Source organism: Rattus norvegicus, chromosome 11 (genome assembly GCF_021556685.1).
Source record: "Rattus norvegicus strain SHRSP/BbbUtx chromosome 11, alternate assembly SHRSP_T2T, whole genome shotgun sequence".
Classification (NCBI taxonomy): Eukaryota; Metazoa; Chordata; class Mammalia; order Rodentia; family Muridae; genus Rattus; species Rattus norvegicus.
This window is the reverse complement of record NC_141544.1, coordinates 77682282-77709476: the sequence shown is the minus strand read 5'-3', so window position 1 is coordinate 77709476 and position 27195 is coordinate 77682282. Positions and strand designations below refer to the sequence as shown.

The following is a 27195-nucleotide window of genomic DNA, read 5'->3' as shown; positions in this document are numbered from 1 at the left end:
GTTAGGAAGTAGGAGAGGGCGTTCACTGTATTAGAGGAGAATTCAGAGAAAGTAGACAGTGAAGTTGCCCCCTCAGGTGATTTTTTTCAGGTTACCTGTGTGATCAGACAATGCTTTCACCGCTTCTGCCTTCAGTAGAATTGTCAATTTATTTTTCCAGGCGGATGGGTGATTTTTTTTTTTTCCTTCAACCCGTTAAAGATACCTGGAGACTGTTCCGTGTGATATTTATGCATGAAGGTTCTGAAGGCAGAATGTCTGGGCTTTTACGTCAGCTTCATACTATTAATGTGATTTCGTGCAAACAAATCAAACCAATGTGTTTATCTTTAGAATTGGGGAAATAATAGTAGCTGTGTAAAAAATAACACCCATCCCTTGGAATTGTTGAGACGGTTAAATGAGTTAATACATGCAAGCAAGTAAAACATTACACAGAGCGCTCTGTGTACTTTCATATTTCTAGACTTATCATTGGGGATTGCCTTCTAAATTTTGAAGTCTAGGGACAAGGAATGGCTATTACGTTCACAGATGAAACCATTGGTTTAGAGAAACCCAGGTGGTTGACTTTGTGGCCATTTAGTGTCCAGAGGGGTTTGTTCAGTGGCACAAGTGAGTGGATATACGTTCACATTGATTTTATTACCATATTGTATAAAATAATTTGCAACATGAATGGCTACCAGGGAAGGGAACGTTAAAATGTATTTTGATGAATTCTTACAAAGAACAGGTAGAATAATGTAGTCACTGGAAAGAATAAGATAACATGCATTCTCTAGGAAAGTTTTACATCTTCTACATGCTAGAAATTTTATTGGACTTTCTTTAAAATAGTTTCAGTGAGTTTGTCTGTTAATGATTTACATTTTACTCAAGAAGAGGGTTTCACTATCTAATTCTGGTTGTCTTGAAACCCACTATGTAGAGATCAGTCTCGAACCCACAGAGACATAGCTGCCTCTGTTTCCCAAGGGCTGGGATTTAAAGGCATGTGCCACTATGTCCAGCTAAGTTCTATTTTTCTTAACTGCACATTTGAGATGATTATGAGCACTACTTCATAATCCCATTGTAAGAATAAAATAATGCATCAAAACCCAATTAGCACAGTTCTTACCTCATAATAAATGCTATATGTTATCTTTATTAATTAAAATGTTTTATATTAATGATATTATTGAGCTTCAAATTCTTAGGGCTTATATAGAAAAGGTCTAATAAGAAAGTTGATGTATGGGCTTTTTAATTTTAGAATTGATACACTATAAGTAACTTTTAATTTTGTTATAATTTCATGACACTTCTCAGGTCTAGTATGTTGGGGTTTTCCATACCGTTTCCAGATTTAGTGATTAGGTAGAAGGGCTCAGAGGACTCAACACATATATTGTCTTATTTGTAGCTGTAATTTATAGTGAAGATATGTAAAGCACAGTCATTAAAGTGAAAAGATCATATAGGAAAAATCCACAGGAAACAAGGCTCAGTTTTCCAAGATCTACTCCCAGTAGAATTGCAGGATACACATAATTTCTTAAGGAAAACAGTTGTGACTACACCAGTAAAGTATTTGCTACTAGATACTTAGTGACCAGAATTATTACTGGTTTGTGTTGAAAGATTGGTTTTTTTGCCAATAATTAGAGATAGTGGAACCATCAAGAGGTGAAGCCTAGTGGGAAATAATTAGATCATTGGGGTCACCACCCTCTAAGGAATTGTAAGAGTTTAGATAGTTCTTAAGAGAAGACTGTTATAAAAAGGCCTGTCCCCTTCTTAGTCTCTCTCAGGTATCATGTGCTATATCTCTTCTATTCATACTACATAGCATCTGTAATATGGCAAAGCCAAGACTGCTTTCACCAGAACTAAGCCAGGGCACTGACATAAAGCCCTTGAACTTCGAGAACTGTGAGCCAAAAAAACCTCTTTATAAAATACCTCAGGTATCTTATTAAGTATTGAAAATCAGACAAAGCATATAACAACATTCTCAGAATCTAAAAGGAAAACATGTTTATTTACCACAACCATTATATTTATAATAGCTTTGGCACAGTGATCCAAGCTTATAAGACAATAATAAAAATCCTTCTGAAATCCACATTCTAGATGGTAGCCAATGGCCAGCCTTGTAAAATGACCTTTGAAGAGAAAGCTGTACTTAAGCCTGCCATATCAACTCTTTGTACAATCTGTTTCTCCTGTATGATGTCTATCCTAGAACTGTTGCATAGAGTAAATGTGAAGCTGATACAATTTCTGATTCTTACATTTGACCTTTTTATAATGATTATTATGTTTAAGCATAGGTGGTAGAAAAAATGAAGCCAGCGGGTACAGACCCAAGGATCTTGTCTTTAGCTGCTGAAGTAGCGAAAAGTCCTGAACAAAATGTCCCTGTTATATTATTGAAGTTAAAAGGTAAGAAAATATTTTTATAGTTAGGAAAGACATTAAGTAAATACTGGTTCTGTCATGACTCAATTTTAGTATTCTAATTCGTTCAGAGAAATCTTAACATTGTGAAATAGCCCTTTCTTTTTGCTATATTTTTAATGATAACAACATATAAATACAAGTCCTTGTTAGATGAGTTGAGCAAGAATAAGTATATCTTATCTTCTTTTTCCTTAGAAATAATAAACAACACCCCTTTGGGAAGCTCAGAGTTAAAGAAAGTCAAGCAAGATATATATTGTTATGACCTCATTCAATACTGTCTATTGGTCCTCAGTCAAGATTCTTCTCGAATCCAGGGTGGTTGGTCTACAATTTCCCAGCTGACACAGATACTAAGGTAAAATGAAGCAAATAGGTTAGATTGTTCTAATTTTCAGTAATTCTTTTTTTACTTGTCATTCTATTAAGAATTGGGATCTGCCATGGCTTTCCCATTGTATGCTATTGTTTGTAATTTTAGTTTCAGTTGATTGTTCTAAGATCTTTACACATGATCATGTCTTTTGTTTGCCACTTGAGTCTCAGTTAGCTAATGTATTCTTTTTTGACTCAGGGATATTTGAAGAAATGAATAAAGCTCTGTACTTGGAAAACTTAGAGATTGTGTCGCAGTGATACTTGATACAAACACAATGACTAGGGAACAAAATGGAGTATAGAGCAAAGAACTGTAGAACAATTGTAGAAACTTCATTTCATCTGTAGTGATATAGCTATTTAAAATACATATTCATTAGGTAGCCCTAATCCTGTACATGAAATTTAGAAGCAGCATTTACTTTTCTACTGCCATATTAAAAATAGAAAGATCAAAATGATGTTTTAAAGAAGGTGATGAAGGAAAAACTGCTCTCAGTAACTGAGTTAATCTTTCCACTTGCATTTGATTTTATAAAATTTATTATTTACATTATATGTATATGTCAGTGTCTCGGTGTGGGCATGTGTACATGAGTACAGGTATCCATAGAGAACAGAAGAGCACGTGGGTTCTGGATTTGAGCTCTGGTATTTTATAGTAGTAGCAAGTGCTCTTAACTACTGAGCCATTTTTCCAGGCCCACTGCATTTGATTTTAAATGAACTATCCTCACAGGAGAGATTTTTTCATACTTACAATATTCTGTCTTAGATCCTAACTTTCTAAACTGCTTAATTCTACTTTGTTATTACATAAAGGCCTAATTCAAAGTATGCAGTTACAAAAAAAAAGTTAACAAATTTATGTAATATTCTTTTATACTTAATTTTCAAGATTTTTACAATATTGATTAACATAAGTAAATAAGTGCTTATATTTTTGTTTTGATTATATATGCTAGCTTATGACAATATTGGTTGAATATTTCTTTTCTTAATGTTATCTGTCATATAGATATGGTAATTAATTTTAAGAACTAAAGAGAAAGTAAAAACTTGATAGTAAGCATTAGCCAATAGGGTTTTAACATGCTCAATTTGTAATTGTCATTGTTTATCAGTGTATATACATTTTGTTGAAAAGATTTAGACAATAGTGATTACTTATCATACTAATATCTACTTTTGGGTTGAAGGCTCTTTTTCGGTACAAGTACTTTTATCATTGCTATTTCTGAAGATGTTCAACTTGTAGCCAGGGATTAGCTTTAATGTATAGTTTTAAGAAAATAATATTTCTGTAAGGGCTTTTTCTTCTTCACTGTGTATTATAAAATGTTCCTACTATAAGTATATTAGTGTTTTTACTGTTTTCCCTTCTGCTACAAGGACTAGACAGGCAGATAATTTGCAAGAAAACAGTTTGTTGGAAAGAGGAATTGGTTTGAAATTAGAGTGTTTGATTTTCTTATCTTTGTTCCTTGACAGTTAACCTCACCCTAGACATTTTTAGCTATTAGATTCTAAAATGCATCAGTTAACAGAAATGAACATGAATTAAATGGTCAAGATATTCTTTGCCTTTAAGGTGATAGTAGTTAATACCCTGAAATCTCTCATTTTTCTTTTTCTTTTTTATTGGATTTTTTAAATTTATTTATATTTCAAATATTATTCCCTTTCCTGGTTTTCCATCCATAAGCCCCCTATCCCATCCCCCCTCTCTTCTACGAGGGTGTTCCCCCATCCATCTACCAATCCCTTTCTGTCTCCCTGCCCTGGCATTCCCCTACACTGGGGAGGGGGGGTGTCCAGCCTTGACAAGACAAGGGCTTCTTCTCCCATTGGTGCCCAACAAGGCCATCTTCTGCTACATATGCAGCTGGAGACATGAGTCTGTCCATGTGTACTCTTTGAATGGTGGTTTAGTCCCTAGGAGCTCTGACTGGTTGGTATTGTTGAGCTCCTTCAATCCTTTCTCTAACTCCCTAATGGGAGTCTTTCCTAACTATAAAAATATTCTCAGTTCAATGGTTGGCTGCCAGCATTTGCCTCTGTATTTGTCATGCTCTGTCAGAGCCTCTCAGGAGACAGGTATATCAAGTTCCTATCAGCATGTACTTCTTGGCACCAGCAATATTGTCTGGGTTTGGTATATGTGTATGGGCTGGATTCCCAAGGGTGGGCTCTAAATGCCCATTCTTTCAGTCTCTGCTCCAAACTTTGTCCCCGTACATCCTCTTATGAATATTTTTGTTCCCCCTTCTATTAAGGACTGACGCATCCAGACATTGGTTGTCCTTCTTGAGCTTCATGTGGTTTGTGTATTGTATTGAGCTTTTGAGCTAATATCCACAAATCAGCGAATGCATACCATGTGTGTTTTTTTGTGATTGGGTTACCTCACTTAGGATGATATTTTCTAGTTCCATTGATTTGCCTATGAATTTCATGAAGTCATTGTTTTTAATAGCTGAGTAGTACCCCATTGTATAAATATACCACAATTTCTGTATCTATTCCTCTGTTGAGGGTCATCTGGGTTCTTTTCAGATTCTGGCTATTATAAATAAGGCTGCTATGAACACAGTGGAGCATGTGTCCTTGATGTATGTTGGAGCATCTTTTGGGTATATGCCCAGGAGTGGTATAGCTGGGTCCTCAGGTAGTACTGTGACAAGTTTTCTGAGGAACCTCCAGACTGATTTCCAGAGTGGTTGTACCAGCTTGCAATCTCACCAACAGTGGAAGAGTGTTCCTCTTTCTCCACATCCTCACCAGCATCTGTTGTCACCTGAGTTTTTGATCTTAGCCATTCTGACTGGTGTGAGGTGGAATCTCAAGGTTGTTTTGATTTGCATTTCTCTGATGACTAAGGATGTTGAACATTTCTTAAGGTGCTTCTCAGCTACTCGTTATTCCTCAGTTGGGAATTCTTTGTTTAGCTCTGTACCCCATTTTATAACAGAGTTATTTGATTCTCTGGAGTCTAACTTCTTGAGTTCTTTGTATATATTGGATATTAGCCCTTTATCTGATGTAGGATTGGTAAAGATCTTTTCCCAATCTGTTGGTTGACAGTATTCTTTGCCTTACAGAAGCTTTGCAATTTTATGAAGTCCCACTTGTCGATTCTTGATCTTAGAACATAAGCCATTGGTGTTTTGTTCAGGAAAACTTCCCTAGTACCCATGTGTTCAAGGCTCTTTCCCACTTTTTCTTCTAATAGTTTGAGTGTATCTGGTTTTATGTGGAGGTCCTTGATCCACTTGAACTTGAACTATGTACAGGGTGATAAGAATGGATTGATTTGCATTCTAATACATGCTGACCTCCAGTTGAATCAGCACCATTTGTTGATAATGCTATCTTTTTTCCACTGTATGGTTTTTAGCTCCTTTTTTTAAAGATCAAGTGACCATAGGTGTGTGGGTTCATTTCTGGGTCTTCAGTTCTTTTCCATTGATCCACCTGCCTGTCTTTGTACCAATACTATATAGTTTTTACCACTATTGCTGTGTAATACAGCTTGAGGTCAGGAATAGTAATCTCCCCCACCCCCAGTTCCTTTATTGTTGAGGGTAGTTTTAGCTATCCTAGGTTTTTTGTTATTCTAAATGAATTTGCAAATTGCTCTTTCGAACTCTATGAAGAATTGAGTATGAATTTTGATGGGGATTGCATTGAATCTGTAGATAACTTTTGGCAAAATGACCACTTTTACAATATTAATCCTGCCAATCCATGAGCATGGGAGGTCTTTTCATCTTCTGAGATCTTCAATTCCATTCTTCAGAGACTTGAAGTTATTGTCACACCGAGGTATTTTATATTATTTTTAACTATTGTGAAGGGTGTTGTTTCCCTAATTTCTGTCTCAACCTGTTTATCCTTTGAATAGGGGAAGGCTACTGATTTGTTTGAATTAATTTTATATTGCTACCACTTTTCTGAAGTTGTTTATCAGGTTTAGGAGTTCTCTGGTGGAATTTTTTGGGGTCACTTAAGTATACTATCATATTATCTACAAACAGTGGTATTTTGACTTCTTCCTTTCCAATTTGTATCCCTTTGATCTCCTTTTGTTGTCTGATTGCTCTGGCTAGGATTTCAAGTACTATATTGAGTAGGTAGGGAGAAAGTGGGCAGCCTTGTCTAATCCCCGATTTTAGTGGGATTGCTTCAAGTTTCTCTCCATTTAGTTTGATGTTGGCTACTGGTTGGCTGCATATTGCTTTTACTATGTTTAGGTATGGGCCTTGAATTCCTGATCTTTCTAAGACTTTTACCATGAAGGGGTGTTGAATTTTGTCAAATGCTTTCTCAGCATCTAGTGAGATGATCATGTGGGTTTTTTTTCTTTGAGTTTGTTTATGTAGTTGATTATGTTGATGGACTTCCATATAGTGAACCATCCCTGCATCCCTGGGATGAAGCCTGCCTGATCATGATGGACGATCATTTTGATTTGTTCTTGGATTTGGCTTCTTGATTGTAAACCAAGTGTCTTTCATGTTATTTTATTCTCTTTCCTTCTCTCTCTTCACTTTGTCTTCCCTCCTTCCCTCTCTGTCTCCCTCCCTCCCTCTCTCCCTTCCCTTGACCTCTTTCTTTCTGATGTTTGGTTTTTGTTCTTTTTAGACTGGGTCTTACTGTGTAAACTTGACTGATCTGGAACTGACTTTGTAAACCAAGTCAGTTGGCCTTGAACTCACAGAGATCTTTCTGTATTTGCTTTCTAGGGTGTGGGATTAAAGGCATACACCATCACCTGGGCACATCTTTCATTTCTTACAGAGCCAGCATATTTGTTTTTAGGATATGTGAACCTGGAACTAAAATGCAAGCAAGGTCCATTTCACAGTCTAGTTCCCTAGAAAGCTGAAATTTACTTAATTGGCTTGTCAACAAAAGAATGACACTGATGAGACTCATTAAGGTACCATGCCTATGGAAGTTTGAATATTCAAATGATATTTATTTATTAACGCAAAATTGTTCTCTTATGTCAGCCATTGCTGTGTGGGATTAGAGCCAGGAGAAGATGGAGAAGAATTTTACAAGGAATTACTTCCATCAGCTGCCGAAAATTTTCTTGTCCTGGGAAGACGATTGCAAACATGTTTTATCAATGCAACTAAGGTATGTATTTAGTGTTGTATGGCCAAATAATTTTCATTCTTTTTTTTCTCCTGAAACAAAGTTCCACTGTTTAGCCCAGGCTAGCTTCATATTCAATTTATAGCTTTGCAGGTCTCGAGAGTCTCAGCCCTTTTGCCTCAGCCTCCTCAGCACTGGGATTACAAGAATGTGCACCATATTTATCCCTCCCTAAGTTGTCCCCTGTCATTTTTCAAATATGCTATATGTGGCTGAACACACAAGTAGAGTAGTAAATTTAAACATCTTTACCCAAAAATTACAACCAAGAACTTAGTCTTTACATTATAAAATGTAAATGTTAGCTAAAGAATACTGTATGATTTTGAAGAGTTTGTATTACCACTTAATTTGAGGCAACATACATATATACTTATATCCATGGCATCACTTCTCTCCAGACCAAATTTCTGACACTTGGGGATAGTTAGACCGTAGCTTTTATTTTTTAATTGACATATAAAGTTGTACTTACTTTAAGGGAACTATATAATATTTTTGATACTTTTATGTTTTATGTAATGTTTATATACAGAGAAAGAGAGAGGATGGGAGGGGAGGAAGGAAGAGGAGAGCATGGTGAAAAATAATTCAAAAATGTTCTGCATTTAGTCTAGTTTCTCTAAAGAAGTGCCACATCAGTACATCAGACTTTGAAATGGAATCTGTGACCACACCTAGAACAGCAGCAGATGCCATATTATTTTTTGAATTTGTAATAGGATCTTTTCAGAAGCAAATTTTTGAAGACCTTGTGTTCTGCCACTCTTAAATGTCCAAACCTGTTAGAGCTATTTTGTATACATATTTGATAGTTTAGAACATGTAGCTTGTACTGTTTGCTGTCTAAGTAAAAAATCGGCCAAATGAGAAGTCATTAGGAGTTTATTGGTTGGTATTGGCAGCTTCTGCTTCCATTCTTGTGGATAACTAGATCAATTATATAACTAGCTTATCAATTTCCCATTTATGGTGCCCATTCTTCCCCTAACAGCTTGACTTGACCTTAAGTGATTGTCTTCAAGATTATCTAACTGTTCTCACAGTCAGGCCTTGAGTGCATTTTTGCTCAGTCCTCAGTCCTAACTTTGAGAGTAGGAATAGGACCAGAAGTTGAGAATTTCTTCATCTTTAATTCTTTTTCAGTCAGTTACATTAAGCTAGAATGGTACAGCAGAGAACTCAGATTTCAACTTGAATTTCAAAGACTTCTCATCTTTGCAGGTGTTGGGAATCAAATCCAGGTCTTCTGAAAGAGCAGCCAGTGATCTTAACCACTAAGCCATCTCTCCACCTCCTTGATTTCACTCTTAAGATTTTTTTATTATATGTGATAGTTCAGTATTACATTGTTGGACTTATATTTATTTAAAAGAAGAGAGATTATTATCAAAACATGTTTATTGCATCACTATTTACAATAGTCAAAAATAGTAATAACCTAAATTTCAGCAGTGGGTGCATAAATAATGAAATTAAAAAGAGAAATTTCTGGATTTGCAGCATCATGGAAGGAAGTGAAGGTTAGTAGGTGAAGTAGGCCAAGCTGGAAAGTCACATACTGTATAAATTCAGTGACATATAGAATCTAAAATAAGCTAATCACATAGGAGTTGGGACTAGAAAACTGGCTAGGGATAATAGGAGAAGGAAGATGAGGGAAAGTTTATCAATGAGTATTTCGTAATATTTAGATAATTTAAGGTATTCTATGGCATATGGGATGATTATAATGACAAACTTTTACTTTGAAAAAGAGTCATTTCATTTTGGATATTAAAGAAATTGACCAATAGTTGTCTCATTATAGACATTTATAGAAACTCAATACTGTTGACAAAGCTGCAAGCTCATATAGTTTATAGCAACTCCTAATCCTAATTAGCCATTAAAAAAATTATAGACTGGAAATGTCTCATGGTCTTAGTACTTGGGAAGTTGACTCAGGAAGTTGACTCAGTAGGACTGCTCAATCCCAGGCCAGCCTGGGCTACTGAGTGGAAATCAGCACAAAACAGATATATTTACATATATGACATAATAAATGTAATATACATAGGAAAGAACATGCCAATTGAGATAGATGTTTTTTCTCCATTTTTTCCTTCCATGTGTTTTTTCCTAGGATAGAGCTTCACTATGCAGCCCAAATAACATTTAACTCAAAATCTTCCTGCCTCAATCTTCTGACTGCTGGAATATAGATGTCCACCATTAAACTTTGTTAAAAGGTTTTTTTGTGAGTGAAGTATTTCTTTTTTTTTTTTTTTTTTTTTTTGGTTCTTTTTTTCGGAGCTGGGGACCGAACCCAGGGCCTTGTGCTTCCTAGGTAAGCGCTCTACCACTGAGCTAAATCCCCAGCCCCGAAGTATTTCTTGACTATGAGTCAAGACTAAAACACTTCTTGTTGGGCATAGTGGTATATGCCTCTGATCCTAGCATTCTGTAGGTAGAAGCGGGCGGATTTCTGGGAGTTTGAGGTCAGTCTGGTTCATTTAGAATTTCAAGTAAGCCAGGATTAGGTAGTGAAAACCTGTCTCAAAAATCAAAGCAAATAAACATGGTAGCTCACAACTTCCTATAATTGACACCCTCTTCTGTCCTCCTCAGGCAATGCTTAGATGTGGTACACATGCATGGAAAAACACTCATACATATTAAAAACAAAACTAATGGAATTAAATGAGGAATTTAACAATATGGACAATATGCTAGTTCAAATATAAGAAATATTGTTGGGAGAGGATTTAACTCAGAGATCATATATTCTACATTTGGAATTTTGAGGATCATTAGCCTACTTAGAAGCTTTCAAGCAAATTTTTTTTTTGGTTCTTTTTTTTTCAGAGCTGGGGACCGAACCCAGGGCCTTGCACTTTCTAGGCAAGCGCTCTACCACTGAGCTAAATCCCCAACCCCTTCAAGCAAATTTTTAAGAATTTGATAGTTTGTGAGTAGTAGAAAATATTGTAGAACATATATTAGCTATTCTGGTCCAAGCTACATACTAGTTTTTAAAATCCATATCACAAGAGAAAAATACCTATTCAAGAACTTTGAAATGTTTTAATGGCAAACTAAGTGTCAGTGGTTACAAATTAATGGTTGACATCATCTAACAGGCTTTTAAAGTATAGTTTGGACATCTAGATTTCTTTGAGATTAACAACAAAAAATTATGTCCATTCTCATTGTATTTTTGGATAAAGTTAGAAAAGGAGTTTATAGACTAAGAAATCAGTTTAATGTTATTTAAGTTAATGTGTATTTTGTTTGTTCATTTGCCTTACTTTTTAACTGTTGCTATTAATTTTATGGTACAGTAGAAACATTCAGGATCTGGATAGGTTTATACAACTGTACAGTAAAGTTATATAGTCAGTAAATGACAGACAAAGTCAATGGAATCTATTTTGTCTCCTGTTGTGGTACTATTACCACCTTTTCACAAGATTAGTTTCAACAAAAAATATTGTTTATTTACTTGATATATAGTAATGGAACATTTATTATACGTAAGAATTGTAGATAGTGACTTATAATGGGGAGTAAATGGCATGTTCTCTGCTGTCATAAAGCATTAGAGTAGAAACTAGAACTGAACAGTTCTATTAATAATGCCTTACATGCTACATTTCCATATTACCAGGGTTTTTAATCCTGGCTATACAACGAAGTCACTCACCTAACTATGAAAATACAGGTGTCTGGACTTTAACTTTGGAAATTGAGATTCTGTATATTTGGAATGTGCAGAGGGGTAGTTTAAAAGTTCCACAAGTCATTCTGATGCATTTCAAGCATTAAGTTGTAGGATATCCATCTGTAATTCTTAAGCTATTTACTTTGTTCTTGCTTTGTCTGGAGAATATTCATATACTAAAAATGCAGGTTGCACAAATGAAGAAATAAAACAAAGAAGTTCAGGTACTTTATAAATAGCTATTGAATTCAGAAATCAAGTCCGCTGACTACTCTGGAGAGGTCTTTTCTTCAGAAAAGTAGATTAGAAAAGTAAATTGTTTTTATCTTTTGTATTAAGGGTGAAGAGCAAGATAAATTACTACATTTTTTCCAAATTGTGACTGATTCTCTCTTCTGGCTATTGGGAGGTCATATTCAACTCATACAGAATGGTAAGAAAGAAGAACTGCTTAACGTAACTAATAACAGGCAGCATTTGATTGATAAATGCCCAATTAAAGGAACTGTTTCTGAAAGATGACTTTCTCTTATGTTTAGTAAATCTGAGAGATTGATTAATTTAAATTTGAACTGTTTAGGAAAGTAATATTTTAAAATTACAGTTAGTGTTATAAATTTAGCTTTAGACTTAGAAAATTTTCCATGTACATGTAAATAGAGTTTCACTCATAATCTGAAAGGACAAGCTGTTATAAATTTTACCAAGCTTCAAAGTTATTTCATTGGATATTGTTTTTCATTGAAAATTCTAAATATGTAATGTTTTCATAAGACTAAAACCTTCTTCATGATAATTATGGCACAATACTTACTCTTTTGAAAAATATCATATTACTTAAATGCTATACTATGGAGTTTTTTCCAGGTATTAACACTTGGATATTTAGTTCTACATCCTTTCCTAATCGCTCATGTGTGTGAGTATAAAAAGCACGTTCCTAGGATTGTAATCTACATCACTTACCATTTTCTAAAGGCTATGGAGTTAGTGTTACTAGGACTTTTGGCAGTTGTAGGCATGTAGCTAAGTTAGTGACTAAATACTTTTTAAAGTATTATCTTTTTTCCTATTACATATCAACCATTGTTACAAATTCCCAATTTAAAGACTATTTAACCAAAAAAATATAAAGTACTTAGACTTGATAGAAAGGCATATAAAGGAGAAAGAAGATCCTTGAATAATTTTTTAAAATGCCATATTCCATTTTGAAAAGAACTATAATAAAATGATAGTATGTCTAAGGTTAATATGAAACCATAATATAGTTATCAAAAGTTTGTTAAATGTTTATAAAATTACTGAGCAAAAAACCAAATGTATATATTGAAGTATTTTTAATAATGTTTTCCAGATAAAGTGTTTCACACCTATGAAGAAATTTACTGATTTGTAGGTCTGGGATAGGAAATGTATACAAATGATCTTGAAGTGGTTTAAATACAAGATGTAAAGAAAGCAATTAAACTTTCTCAGTATTCAAAGGACTAAGAAGCCAACACAAAGGGACTTCTACTAGGACTGGTGAATTGGCTCAACAGATAAGGAGAGGAATTTTTATTTTAGTTTAAAAGGCTTCTATTAGCCAAATAAAGAAAAGTTGAGCTACAAGTTTAACACACCAGCTAAAAGTTGTACTATAAGTTTAATACACCAAGTGTTGCTATTGAAGCCTGCCAGAGAATATATTTTTTTGAACAAAAATGAATCTAAAGCTAGCTTTTATTCTACCATATACATCAATGAAATCTTTCTCTATGTGAAGAGATTCCAGCTAATAAATGAATAAGGCATGAGAGTAGCATCTGTTTTACACTCTCTCATGAATGAGCAGGTGTAGTAATCCTCTATCTATGTCTGTCAACATCTTTAAAAAAAAGAGCTAAATACTCCCAATGCATTATCATAACATCACAGATAAAATTCAAAACCAAAAATTCAAACCTCCATCATTTCAATCCTCTAATGCCAACTGCCAAGTTAGAGGAAATCAAAGAAACAAATTATACTCCAGGAATACAATGACAGAATTAAACCTGCAGAAGGTAGAGGGCAATTTACATGGTTTTATTTTCTGAATAAATTACAAAGAAAATAAAAATGGAAGAATAATTGATATTTTAAAATTTGAGAGATAACCGTGTTCCATGGATCTTACTAGAATCTTAATTGAAACAAATTTAAAAATCCACAAAACACTTAGAGGTTGGAACACTTACCTGGCTCCTTGATGAAATTAAGAGGTAATTTTCATTAAGGGATATCAGTGGTTTAGAGGTTGGAACACTTAACTTACCTGGCTCCTTGATGAAATTAAGAGGTAATTTTCATTAAGGGATATCAGTGGTTTAGAGGTTGGAACACTTACCTGGCTCCTTGATGAAATTAAGAGGTAATTTTCATTAAGGGATATCAGTGGTTATGTTTTTTTGTTTATCAGTCTTGTTTTCAGGCTATGTTGGCAATGTTTGTGGATAAAATAATCTGTTGATTTGTTTCAACTTACAATGAAAGCAGTTGGGAGCATAAATCAAGTTCGGCTATGAATCGATGGTTATAATTTATTGAATTGCTCATGGGGATTTATTACATCATCCTGTCTGTTTTTAAGTATGTTTAAAATTTCTGTTACAAAAAAATAAACAAATTGATAGGTCCTTTTCAACAGAGAAAAAGGAAAATTTATGAACTAGATTCCATATGATTTTAGTAAATTTCTGGTTATTTCTAGAGTCATTAGTAGAATATGACACAAATAGAAAATACACTTATTGTAGTTACAGGGATTTTACTTTTTACTACTAAAGAAACCATGTAAAACAAAATGTTTTTTCCATGTTATAATGTGATACATAATGAATAATTGGGCTATAAATATAAATGAAGAACAGTGTTGGTGTGGGAAAGAACAAATAGAAAGCTACAGTAGTGTTCCATGATCCAGTTTATAACATACCTGACCTTACTTTTAATTAATCTTGTCCTTCAACTGATGTAGGGAACAGAAACTGACATTTATTGGGAACATAATCTTTTCTAGAACATTATGCCTTAACCTAGAACATTATGCCTTAACCTATTATGAGAGTTATTTATTTGTAATTTCAAAGATGATGAAATGAAGATTATGGGAGGTTTTCTTAGTTAGGGTTACTATTGCTGTCGTGAAATACCATGATGAAAAATGACTTGAGGAGGAAAAGGTTTCTTTGGTTTATATTTCCATATCGATGTTCATCATTGAAGAAAGTAAGGGCAGGAACCTGGACTCAGGAGCCAGTATGGAAGTCATGGAGGGGTGTTGCTTATTGGCTTGCTCCACTTGACCTAACTCAGCTTGCTTTCTTACAGAAGCCAGAACCACCAGCCCAGGAGCTACTTCACCCATGATGGACTAAGTCATTCCACATCAATTACTAGTTTTAAAAATGCCCCTGCAGCCCGATCCTGTGGAGGCATTTTATCAATTGAGGATCCCTCCTCTCTGACTAGTCTAGCCTGTGTCATGTTGACACAAAACTGGTCAGGACAGAGATTAAGCAACTTGTGTAGGCATTGAACACCAAGTTCTTGTAACTGGCTAATGAAACCTAAAATTTATAAACCTGGGAAAACTTTTATTCAGTGAAACTCATTCTAGAAAAAAATTCAGGTTTAGAAGATGTTATCTTCAATTTTAAAGAAGTAATAATAAAATTTTCGCTTGGTATTTATAGATGACCCATTTGACTATAACTAACTTCATAAAAATGGAATGACTCTTACTTATGGCCCTTTAAAACTGCCTGTAGCTATAAAAATCTTTATTATAGAGCATTCAATGCCAGAAGTTTAGCAGACATGATCAAACTTTGATTTGACTTTAAAAAAGACAAATTCTTACTTAGGTTATTATAAAATTGTTAACATTTCTTTTTTTTTATTCTCTTAGTACTGCAGAGTGATCATTTCTTGCACCTACTGCAAACTGACAATGTTCAAATAGGAGCTACAGTCATGACTCTGCTTCAGAATATACTACAGATCAACAGGTAACTTAATTTACACAACTTCTAATAAGAGGCATTACTAATTTTAGTTTGTCAAAACCTACTATATATGACTTATATATGAAATTTAAATTCTCTTATGATTGACTTTTGGGAAAGGGTAATATAAAATATTATAAAAGATTAGAAATTTGTTATCAAAATATAATCTAAATGCTATAGAAAATTTCAGGCTTAGAAAGAGAATTGGTGTGACACCTAAAGAAAAATATTAGAATAATAGTAAAAAATGTTCACTTAGATATTTAATAAGCAGCAAACTAAATATCATAGTATGTGCTAAAAATAGTATAAAGGAAGTAATAGGTACTTCTTGAGATCCAAACAGAAAGAATGTACATAGTGGAATTACTTATCATTTCACTCGAATATGGGTTTATTCGTTAGCTATCATGGGCCACAATTACTGTGTTTCTCCTAGTGTTTAGAATGTTTATTCAGATATAATATTGTCTTCAATGAGTGACAGTTGAGTATTGAGACAGAAATCATTACATTTTGGTATATTAATTTGCAATGTTAATGTTATTCACAAGTGTTAAGAATTATGTTCTAACCAAACTGAGTGCAGCTGTATCCTGGAGAAGTTAAAATCCAAGATGAAACTTTGAAGATAAGTTGTCCAGTGAGACTGAGGAGAAAGCAGGATTTTCAGGCAGAGGTATCCACATTAGCAAAAGTCAGAGACAAGAAGCAAGCATTATGCTGAGGGGGAAGAGTAGAGAAGATTTATCCTCCTGGGATTTAAGGTTCAGTATCATATATGACCAGCACATTTTGAAAAGACTTGCATTATGAAAAACTTATATGTTAAGAAAACATCATATCTTGTAGGCAAAAAAAATTGAAGAATTTTTTTAAGTAGATGAATATGGTCCGATTACATTTCAGTATTATTACTCTGGTTACTAATGGAGAGAAGATGAGAACAAAACTAGATAAAGAAGACAATTGGAAGACTAGAGGTATTCTAGGGGTGGGACACTTGCCTTGGATGTTAAATATCCTCAATTTGTTGCCCAATGGGGGAAAAATGAGGAAGAAACCATAGCAACTCAAGTAAAGTGATAAAACCTTGGCAATGGTAATAGGGAATAGGAATAAATTAAAATCACCAGACCTTTGTTTCTACTTTAGATTGAAACAGAATTATAAGGATAAATTTACTGGACCATTAGGGGAAAAGAGACAGATTATGAAGGATCAATTAATAAACTGAACGTGACTCAGTGTATGAATGAAAGCCTGGAGTGGGGCTGGGGAGAGTATGGCAATTAGCTTTCTGCCATTGTAACAAACTACCTGAGATAACATTTATAAAAAGAAAAGGTTTATTTTGGCTCATGGTTTTGGAGTCTCCAGTACATGACTATTTGCCCTCTGGTTTGAACCTGTAGTGAGACAGAGTATCACAGTGAGAACAAGTAGCAGGGCAAAGCTACTCACTTTATAGGCAGGAAATAAGAAGAGAGAAAGGAACATGCCCCTAGTGATCTCCAAGCCTTCCAGTAACATCCCACTCCTTAAACATTCAGACAAATTCCGATAGCTCCTTCCTGGACACTGAGCTTTCCACACATGAGCCTTGGAGTACATTCGAGATCCAAACTATACACAAAGTTTCACAGCTGCCTTGAATTAGTTCAAAGTTTTTAGGATGTGATATAGTAGGAAAATTTGAGTTCAAGAAATAAGTAATAAAATAAAATATAAAAACAAAAACAAAAGAAGAATAATAAAGAAGAGAATCTAGGGAAAACAAGATGCCGAAACTTCACAAGGCAGAATACTAGGAAAAAGAGCTATATGAGATCTACAGAGGGGTTCTCTTCAAAAACACAGTAGAGTGCCAGTCCACTTACATATGTAAAAATGTATCCATTTCTTTCATATACAGGGGAACATTTTTAAAAGGCATATCCAGTGCTTTTAAGCAACTCTCAATAAACTTAAGAGGATTTAACTAACAAAAAGTTGGGCTATAAATGGAACGAGGTTGGACATGAGTGATAAGCAGATCTCTGAAAAGTACCCAAATAATTTAATAAATATACTAAGTACCATACAAGACAAAGAGGAAATTGAAAGAAAAATTGGAAATTATCTTTAAATAAAAGGATGTGAAAATAACATGAGAATTTCTGAGGAACATCTTAATTCAAACAATACTTAGGAGAATTTTTATATATAATATGGAAAGAAAATCTCAAATCTTGACATTAATTCTGCTATAAGTAAACTAGGAAAAGAAGGAAAAACTAAACTCTAAGCCAAAGAAGGAAAATAATAAGCATGAAAGCAATCAATATTAATAAAGTCAATGAAAACAGTAGAAAAAATAAGAAACCATAAGCTGAATCTGAGAAGATGAATAAAACGAACCTACAACATAAGCAATTAGGAAAGGAATAGAGCTGTGAGCAACTTATGTAAAAATTTAGAGGAATGGTATCATTTACTGTCATTTAAAAATCACAAAGGAGTAATATGAACAACTTTATACTCACAAACTTAAATTAGATGATAAAGACAAGTTCTGTTTTTAACACTGCATTTTTCAATTTGTTTTTTATACAATACTGAATGAAAAAAAGAAGTAGAAAGGAAAGGAACATAAGCGTTCCTAGGAATGGTGGAGAAGAAGGGTTATTGTAGATATGTGGGAGAGCATAGCCAGAGGCAAGGACATCTGGGAAAGTCCAGAGTAGACCTGACCCTAAGCCAAGTGAGGAGAGGGATACAAGAAGGGAAGGAAGAGGAGAACCAGGTGTAGCAGCCAGAAGGCCCAAGGAGTAGACAGAAGGGCTAGGTAGCCAAAATGGTTGGATTATATAGGAAAGGGCAGCCCAGCCCCTAGGTTGGAGAAGTTTAGGATAGGGGATGGGGTATGCCAGTCAAGAGGACCCTGTAACAGGCCCTCTACTAAGTGATGCAGAAAGAACCTGGCAGCCAGCAACTGCTTTGATATATTTGTTACATAGGCACCTCTGCCATTTGTCCCAGATGTGAAACCTAACAATACATTTTTTTTTTCCTTTTTCAAGACAAGATCTCTCTGTGTAGCCCTAGCTGTCCTGGAACTCACTCTGTAGACCAGGTTAACCTCGAACTCAGATATTCACTTGTCTGCCTCCAAAGAGCTGGAATTAAAGTCATGCTTCACCACAACCACATGTGTCTGGCTCTATCAAGATTTTTCTCCTTTGCCAGTTTCTCTCAGGTCCTCTCCACCTCTCCCTAGTACCTAACCAACTTTATGTTGTTTTTCTCTCTCTTAAAAAAAAAATCAAGAAACACAAAGTCCCACTAAAATAGAGAGATGAGCATCAAAACAAATTGGCAAAAGACTGGTAAAACAAAAGCCCAAACAGAACAGCAAAACAAAAAGTTCACTGTAGTAATGCAAAATTATAATTAAAAAGATGCCAAAGGAGGGAGGGCGGTAATGGGGGGAGGATGGAGAGGGGAACACCCATAGAGAAGAGAAGGGGAGGGGGAGGGGTTAGGGAGATGTTGGCCCAGAAACCGGGAAAGGGAATAACAATCGAAATGTAAATAAGAAACACCCAAGTTAATAAAGATGAAAAAAAAATGCCAAAGGAAATAAAATGTTCTCTATAAATTAAACGCATGTATATCATTTAATTGTTGAATCTTACTGCACTCTTGTGAAGGTTTTGAAGCACTTGTTTAATCTTAGAGTTTTGTTTAATATTCAATTTTATGACAAGTTTCTTTGAGAAGAAAGAGGAGACCTTTATCTGCTCTGTACTATCTATTGGACCTAATATGGTCCCTGCCCACAGTAGGAAATCTGAAATGTTAGTCGACTTAATATGTTAGAGACTAAATTCTTAGAACCAAGTTATATGGTTTAAAAGGTGGCTACCAACCAGAGCTTCCAGGGACTAAGCCACTACCTAAAGACTACACATGGACTGACCCTGGACTCTGACCTCATAGGTAGCAATGAATATCCTAGTAACAGCACCAGTGGAAGGGGAAGCCCTGGGTCCTGCTAAGACTGAACCCCCAGTGAACTAGATTGTTAGGGGGAGGGCGGCAATGGGGGGAGGATGGAGAGGGGAACACCCATAAAGAAGGGGAGGGGGAGGGATTAGGGGGATGTTTGCCTGGAAACCGGGAAAGGGAATAACACTCGAAATGTATATAAGAAATACTCAAGTTAATAAAAAAATAAAAAATAAAAAAATAAAAGGTGGCTACCTTCACAGACTAGGCCACACACAGGTATTTAAGTTACTAAAACTTAAATTTGTTGGATAACCATGTGTTAATTATTAATTATACTTTTTTATTCTGTTCTATTAGTGGTAATTTACTCAAAATAGAAGGAAAAGCCCTGCATTCTATTTTAGATGAAATTCTTTTCAAGCTTTTGTCAACTCCTAGTCCAGTCATAAGAAGTACTGCTACAAAGCTCCTACTGGTATTGGCTGAATCCCATCAGGAAATTTTGATTTTACTGAGACTAAGTGCCTGCTATAAAGGTAGGACATACATATTCTCTTTTCTTAGTATTCCCAAAAGACAAAAATGTATTGACAGTTTATGAATGTTAAAATCCTTATATTTTGAAAAGTTAGTAGCTGAACTGTACAGACAAACCTATTACAACATATGCCATTTCAGAACAGATACCACTATATGATCAACAGCCAACATGCATATTTTGTTGATGGTGTTATAATAAATGTTTACTCCCTTTCTGACAAAAATATTTATATTGAATACTAAGAAAATAATGAGCAAAGATGTCTATGACCTTATCAGAATTTATTCTAGAGAAAAAACTAGAACTGTGCATTATTATCAGTTAATAATTAATGCCTTGCTTTACTAAAAATATATCTATTATATAAAATATATAACATTTATATCATATATAATTATATAACATAATTTTATATATGTGATATGTTCATATATTTTAATATATTATATAACATATTTATATATCATATATATAGAGATCTCACATCCAAACTCAGACACATTGATTAAGAAATCATAAATCTTGAGAGTAAATGAACTCATTGTAAAAGAACTACCATTCTTGTGTGAGAGTATTAATTTAATTGAACACTTAATAATTGTAGGACTATTCTCCAAACTTACATTTAATTCATTTTATTATTATTTTTAATCATTTAATTTTTATAACATTCCTTTGGTATATTGGATATTCTTATCCTTATAGGCATGCAATAAGAGGCATGAAAAATTAGGTCATTTACTAAAGACTGTAGTTTCCCAACTACCATCCAAAATTATCTGTTAGCTTTATGTTGTTTCTTTGTTAACCAATATATTTATATTCAGTATAATAAAATATGGGTTTCTAATTCATTAAATATGCTTAATATAGACTGCTTCATGGGACTCTTAAATTTTTTAGGATATGTTTAATTAATCAATTAGAATAGACTTTAATCTTGATGATTCACAATACATTTTAGTAACATATGTGTGATTAATATAGATAACTTGGTTATTTTATTTATTGCAGGAAAAGAAATAGAATAAGCAACAGCATTAGATCTCTAGTTGTTATTATGCCAGGCATACATTTTTATTTCAGTACTACAACTAGATTTCTACAGACTACAACTAGATTTCTACAGAAATGTGCATGTCCATTCAAGGTGTGGTGGATCATGCCTTTAATTCCAGTACTTGAGAGTCAGAGGCAGGCAGATGTCTGTGAGCTCAAGGCCAGCCTGGTCTACATAATGGTGTACTAGGACAACCAGAGCTACATAGTTAGGTCTGTCTCGACCTGCAACCCTACCAAAAAGTAAAATTGACCTTAATATTCCTCTCCATTACTTTGACTGATAAAATTGCAGCAGGAGGGGTTGGGGATTTAGCTCAGTGGTAGAGCGCTTGCCTAGGAAGCACAAGGCCCTGGGTTCGGTCCCCAGCTCAGAAAAAAAAAAAAGAACCGAAAAGAAAAAGGAAAAAAAAAATTGCAGCAGGAGAATTTACTCAGGTTTTCTAAGATATTTTGTAGTTGTAAGTGGTGCTGAGGAGTTGGATCTCAAAGAATGAATGAGGCATTCAAAGATCCATATAATGACAGCACCAGATGTACACTAAAGGCATTTTTATTTGCTCATTTACATTTGTTATATCACATGCTTAGGAATCAAAGGTTACATTGTACCTTTTATGATACTGTGTTATTTGGGAATTAAAATGCAGTGTCCTAATGTCATAGCACTTATAGATGTTAGTGTAAGAAAAATTGACTAATAAAACTTATTAATAGCAACTAATAATAACCTACTTAAGTGCTTCTACAAGGTAGGCATACACGGATGGTGTGCTTATAATTTATCTTCTTAAGAATGTTTCAGCTTAAGGTGTTTGTGTTGAAAAGAAAACAAATTCTTTTTTCTCTGATTTATTGCAATTATTTAGACATTTTTATATTCAAATGTCATAAGTAAGGGACATAAAAATGATCAGAAGAGAGGAAGATTGGAAAGACCTCAATATAGAAATTGTTGAGAAAAAGAAAAATCATATATTTAATCATCTTGTTATATTTATTCATTTTCAAACTTGACTTTTAGATACCAAAAAAATCTTACTTTATTGATAATTGTTTTGTTTTGTTATTATATTTCAGGACTTAGAAGTCTGCTAAATAAACAGGAAACTCTTACAGAATTTAGTCGAGAACTTAGACAGCTCGTTGATCTTTTAACCCCTAAGATCCAACAGGAAGTAGAAGAACAGGTATTATAAAAATAATTTGTGTGATATTTGATATCTGTGAACTTTGGTTCTTCTTAAATATACCTCGCTTTCCTTCTCTTAACACTTTAAGCAAAATTATTATTCCTACCCAATAGATATGTTTTAAGATTTTCATTAGTTCATTTATTCTACCCATAAACACAATTTCAGTCTCCCCTTTATATCTATTTATAGATTTGAACAGCTTCATTTTTTTTCAGGATGTCTCATGAAATCCCCTATTTACTCTTTTATCAGTAAGCCTTTTAAACTTGATTTTCATAAAAAAAGCAATCTATCATTTTACAAACTATGTATGGTAACCTGTGGTGAGCCTTCTTATTCATTGATACAAAATAACATTTCTTCTTTTCATAAATTATATGAATAAAATTATGTTTGAGATGTGAGAGGTTTTATCATACTTCCTCAACATGCACTCAGAATAGAAGCTCCAGCTAACTTACTTCTGTAGAAAGAGATACACTTTTATGATTTTCAGGTGAGGCCTTAAAATAAATATGAAAAATAGACTCTAAAATAATAAAATATATATTTAGAGTAAAAGGAAATGTTATTATTATGTACCTAAAATCCTAAACCAAATGGTAATTGAAAGGAAGTACACTTTAGGCAAGAGAATGAAGGGAAAAATTTGGAAGGAAGAGAGTAAAGAAAAAGAACTTTACTTTCATAAACTATTTTCAACATTATATATGTGATGAACAAACTCAAAACAGCATCCTAAAAGCTTACAGAATTAAAACAGATTTGCATCGCTACCCACACATAGTCAACATAATTTACATAACCTAAGCCTAATCAAGTTGATAATTCTAAATGGACTGGAGCAGTGGCTCAACAGTCAAGAGTGCATTCTGTCCTTGCAAAGGACTTGAATTCTGTTGTCAGCACCCATGTTAGATGGCTTAGAAATACTTGCACTTCCACTTCTAGGGGAATTTGAAACTTCTTCTATGCATGTGCACACACATACATACACATAATTAAAAATAATAAAAATAAATGTTTCAAAAGTACTAAACATTAGCAAGATCGCTCCCTGGCCATGGTGGCACACATTTAATCCCAGTGCTTCAGAGGCTAGGACAGAAGGATCATAATTTTAGATCTCTATTGGCTACCTAACAAAATGTAGTTTCAAAAAACTAAACCCAACAAAAGAAAAGACATTAGCTCAAAATAGATTATGAAAGATTAAGGCAGAATTGTGAAGTCCTTGAAAAGGAAGTGAGATCAGATAGAGAATTTAGAGCTGACTATTTTAAATATGTTCTAGATATTACCTGAGCTTAACATATTATATCTGCGAAGTCAGATATAATAAGTATACTTGGACATTCTGGGCCTGATGAACTTCATGTTTCCGGCTACCCATCTGCCTCGAGATGATGGTATTTTAAAAGATAAACTTCTCAAAAAGACTTCTAGAGATGTATCAAATTTATTTCTGGTATATACTTTCAGAAACTACATAAAGCAGCTTGCTTGATTCAAGCCTATTGGAAAGGTTTCCAGACCAGAAAAAGATTAAAGAAGCTTCCGTCTGCTGTGATTGCCTTGCAGAGGAGTTTCAGGTAGAAAACCCAAACCAAATTGTTGGTTGAAATGATCTAGCTTTGCATGTAAATTTGTAATCCCCACCCACCCACCCCAAAAGAAGGAAAAAAGAAAAAGGAAAGAAACAGTATAAAAGCATAACCAGAGCACAGTTGAATGCAAGTGGGGGAGGAGAGCATTTGTGTGTGGTTTTTTTTTTTGTTATTTTCTTTTCACTTTCCTAATGTATGTTGTTTTATTCTTGTCGTATTCTGTTCCATAGTGTTACTGAGTACCAATGCTCAAGATCACAGGGCCTTTAAAAGAGTAACCAGGTACTCTTTTAGAACAAAGGGCATAATATGACAAATTTGCTGGAATCCAATAATCCTGTCCACTTCCCATCCTGAAGAGGGAGCCAGTGAAATTTATATTAGTAAACCCTCAAAACCAACAGTTTAATTATATTTATGGATACATAAAGATCAAAGATGTTAACCAAGATTTCCTGACTAAATGCGGTATGGGTCAATGTGATCCTTTAGATATAGTTGTGTTGAAAAATGAAATACTGAAGATGTGGGTCACTTTCTGATATGACTAACCTAGCCACATTCTTTTTTTTTTTTTTTGGTTCTTTTTTTCGGAGCTGGGGACCGACTAGCCACATTCTTAAAGGTTACAGAACAAACCATAGCAAAAAGAAATATAAGAAATAGTTAATATTGATTATAAAGTAGAGCCATTGAGAAGTGATTTTATTTTCATTCATCAAGCTAAATTTAACTAACTAAAATGAAACTGACATATTACAGAAGTAACCTTTAAAAACTGAAACCACACTTTTAATAACTGCAGCTGTATTTCTGTTACAAAAACATCTAAAAATAACGGCTCAAAATTGTCACACAATCACTTTGGCTGTGTTATTTAGTGGATATCATATAAAAACTTTCTTCTAGACAAATTTAAAGACAAGTATATTTACTTTTGGGCATGAGTATTATTAGCAAAGAAAACATCAAGTTTTCAAATCATCAAGTAGATTATGTGTGTGCACAGACACATATGTACACAAACACATACACATGGGGGTAGAGATATGTGTGTATTTTATATATATGTATATTGTTTTGCTTATGTAATTATTTGAAAGTATCTCAAAATTGTGCTTGTGTGTGTGTGTGTGTGTGTGTGTGTGTTTGTGTATCTGCATATATGGAGAGAGAGAAAGTAACAGACTTGAGTTTGTATCTGGCTTCAGCACCTTATTGCCTCAAATTTCAAATCTAGAAAATAGAGATAATGGCTGTGTTTTGTGACACAGGCCAGCAATCTCACCTACTCAGGAAACTAAGGTAGGAAGAACATACGTTTAAACCCAACCTGGATTACAGAGTGAGATCAAAGCTGCTACTGCTGGACAATTTAGCAGAGACCCTGTCTCAAAGAGTATAAAGAGGACTGGATATAGTACAATGGTAGAATATTTGCCTAGCATGCACAAGACCTTAGGTTGACTTTCCAGCACTCTAAAAATTAAATGAATGAATTACTAAAGTTCATGTGCCTCACAGGGTTCAGATAATACTTCTAAGATAATTTAAACGAGTTTAGTATATGCACTTTAAAAATAGGATGAGAAAACATATATAATTTCTGCCCTTAAAATATACAATTTTAGATTAGGGTTTAGTTCAATGCTAAAATACATAGTTAGCATACAGTCTAATCATTACACTAAAGGGGAAAAAACCCCTCAGGATCTAAGGATTGTGAGTTCATTTATACAGAAGTGTATTACAGAATCTAATCAATATTCTTATCATTTAAAATTTTTAAATTAACATATAGAGTAATTAGTTTCTTTATAGCATTTTCATACATACATGCTGTTAAACTTTGTTTTAATTCACTCACTCTGTCACTACCCTCACCATACATCTTGTCTGCACCTCTGGCTGGTTCTCTTCCCTACCTCAAAAGGAGTCTATCTCCTTTTTTCTTCACCACTCCTTAAGATATCATTTTCCCCTCTCACAGTCCTCTTTATAGTTTCCTTAAATGCACATACAAAATTTGTTATAGATTCTGCATATTTGTCTAAGTCTAGCTTACTTTAACTATTTCTAGTTCTTTTTATTTTATGTAAATATCATGGATTTGTTTTTCTTTATGGCTGAATAAAACCATTATATATATAATATATTTTTATTTATATAATATTTTCTTTATCCTTCCATCTATTGATAGATATCTAGGTGCCACCGTTTCTTAGTCATTAGAAAGAATACATCAGTTAATGTGTATATATAAATATCTCGATGGTATGTAAACTTATTCATTTTGTTTGGAGGTTATTTTGTTTGAGGGTAGTGTTTTATTGAGACAGTGTCTCATGTAACCCCCTCTGGGTTCAGACACCTAATTTTGTTTTATGAAGTATTTATTTTTGTTGTTGCTGTTGGAAGAAAATAAAACATACTCTTGAGACATGCAAACTCATCTAAGTAAAATAAATAGTATATTCTCCTCTTCCATATCTTCCTTGTTTTCCTCTATGGGTACCTAAAAATATTTTGAGTGTATATACTGAATACTAGTATTTGTGATGCTTTATATACTGTCATATAGGAAGTATCAAAGACTAGGTTGCAGTAGTTAAAAAACAATTTGATAAATAGCAGAAAATATAGAAATTATAATGAAATAAAACATCTTTGAACACAGAAAACTTTATAGCCAGTTATAAAACAGTGTATATTTGTATATTGTAGAGGGAGAAAACTGACTCCTTCAGGGTGTCCTGTGATCACCAGCTCCATGGCTGACATATGCACACAAATAGAATGCATGGGCACACAATAAATGTAATTTAAAAATTTAATGAAAGGAAAAATAGGGGACTGGAGAGATGTTTCAGCAGTTAAGAGCATTTGTTACTCTAGTAGAGGACCTGTGTTCAATTTCAGTGCCCATATGGTGGCTCATACTGCATCCCTAACTCCAGTATCAGAATCTGACACCCCAGTCTGGCCTCCATAGGCACCAGGCATGCATATGTTGCACATGCAGACATGCAGACAGATAAATGTAAAAAACATTTATTTTTAATTTTATAAGTAT

The 27195-nt window shown here is 34.0% G+C and overlaps 2 protein-coding genes across 14 annotated transcripts in view; one reads left to right on the top strand and one right to left on the bottom strand.

Moving 5' to 3' along the window:
* Eaf2 (ELL associated factor 2) overlaps positions 1-259 on the bottom strand; it is a 45460-nt gene extending 45201 nt beyond the window's left edge. Inside the window, exon 1 of the mRNA XM_087575627.1 lies at positions 96-259. The gene's annotated coding sequence lies outside the window, so the exon portion shown is untranslated. The remainder of the gene's footprint in view (positions 1-95) is intronic.
* Positions 1-27195, top strand: part of Iqcb1 (IQ motif containing B1) — a 54502-nt gene that overhangs the window by 687 nt on the left and 26620 nt on the right. For 9 of the 13 annotated variants that reach the window (XM_087576225.1, NM_001437764.1, XM_087576223.1 and 6 more), the window contains exons 3-10: positions 2319-2430; positions 2644-2806; positions 7842-7971; positions 12032-12125; positions 15627-15726; positions 20077-20255; positions 22400-22509; positions 23998-24107. In XM_087576225.1, the coding sequence (XP_087432351.1) occupies positions 2331-2430; positions 2644-2806; positions 7842-7971; positions 12032-12125; positions 15627-15726; positions 20077-20255; positions 22400-22509; positions 23998-24107 (986 nt within the window). In that variant the 5' untranslated portion in view covers positions 2319-2330. Of the gene's footprint in view, positions 1-2313; positions 2431-2643; positions 2807-7841; positions 7972-12031; positions 12126-15626; positions 15727-20076; positions 20256-22399; positions 22510-23997; positions 24108-27195 lie in introns of all 13 variants that reach the window. The other 4 variants (NM_001437765.1, NM_001437763.1, NM_001437768.1 and 1 more) reach the window with 1 other exon arrangement.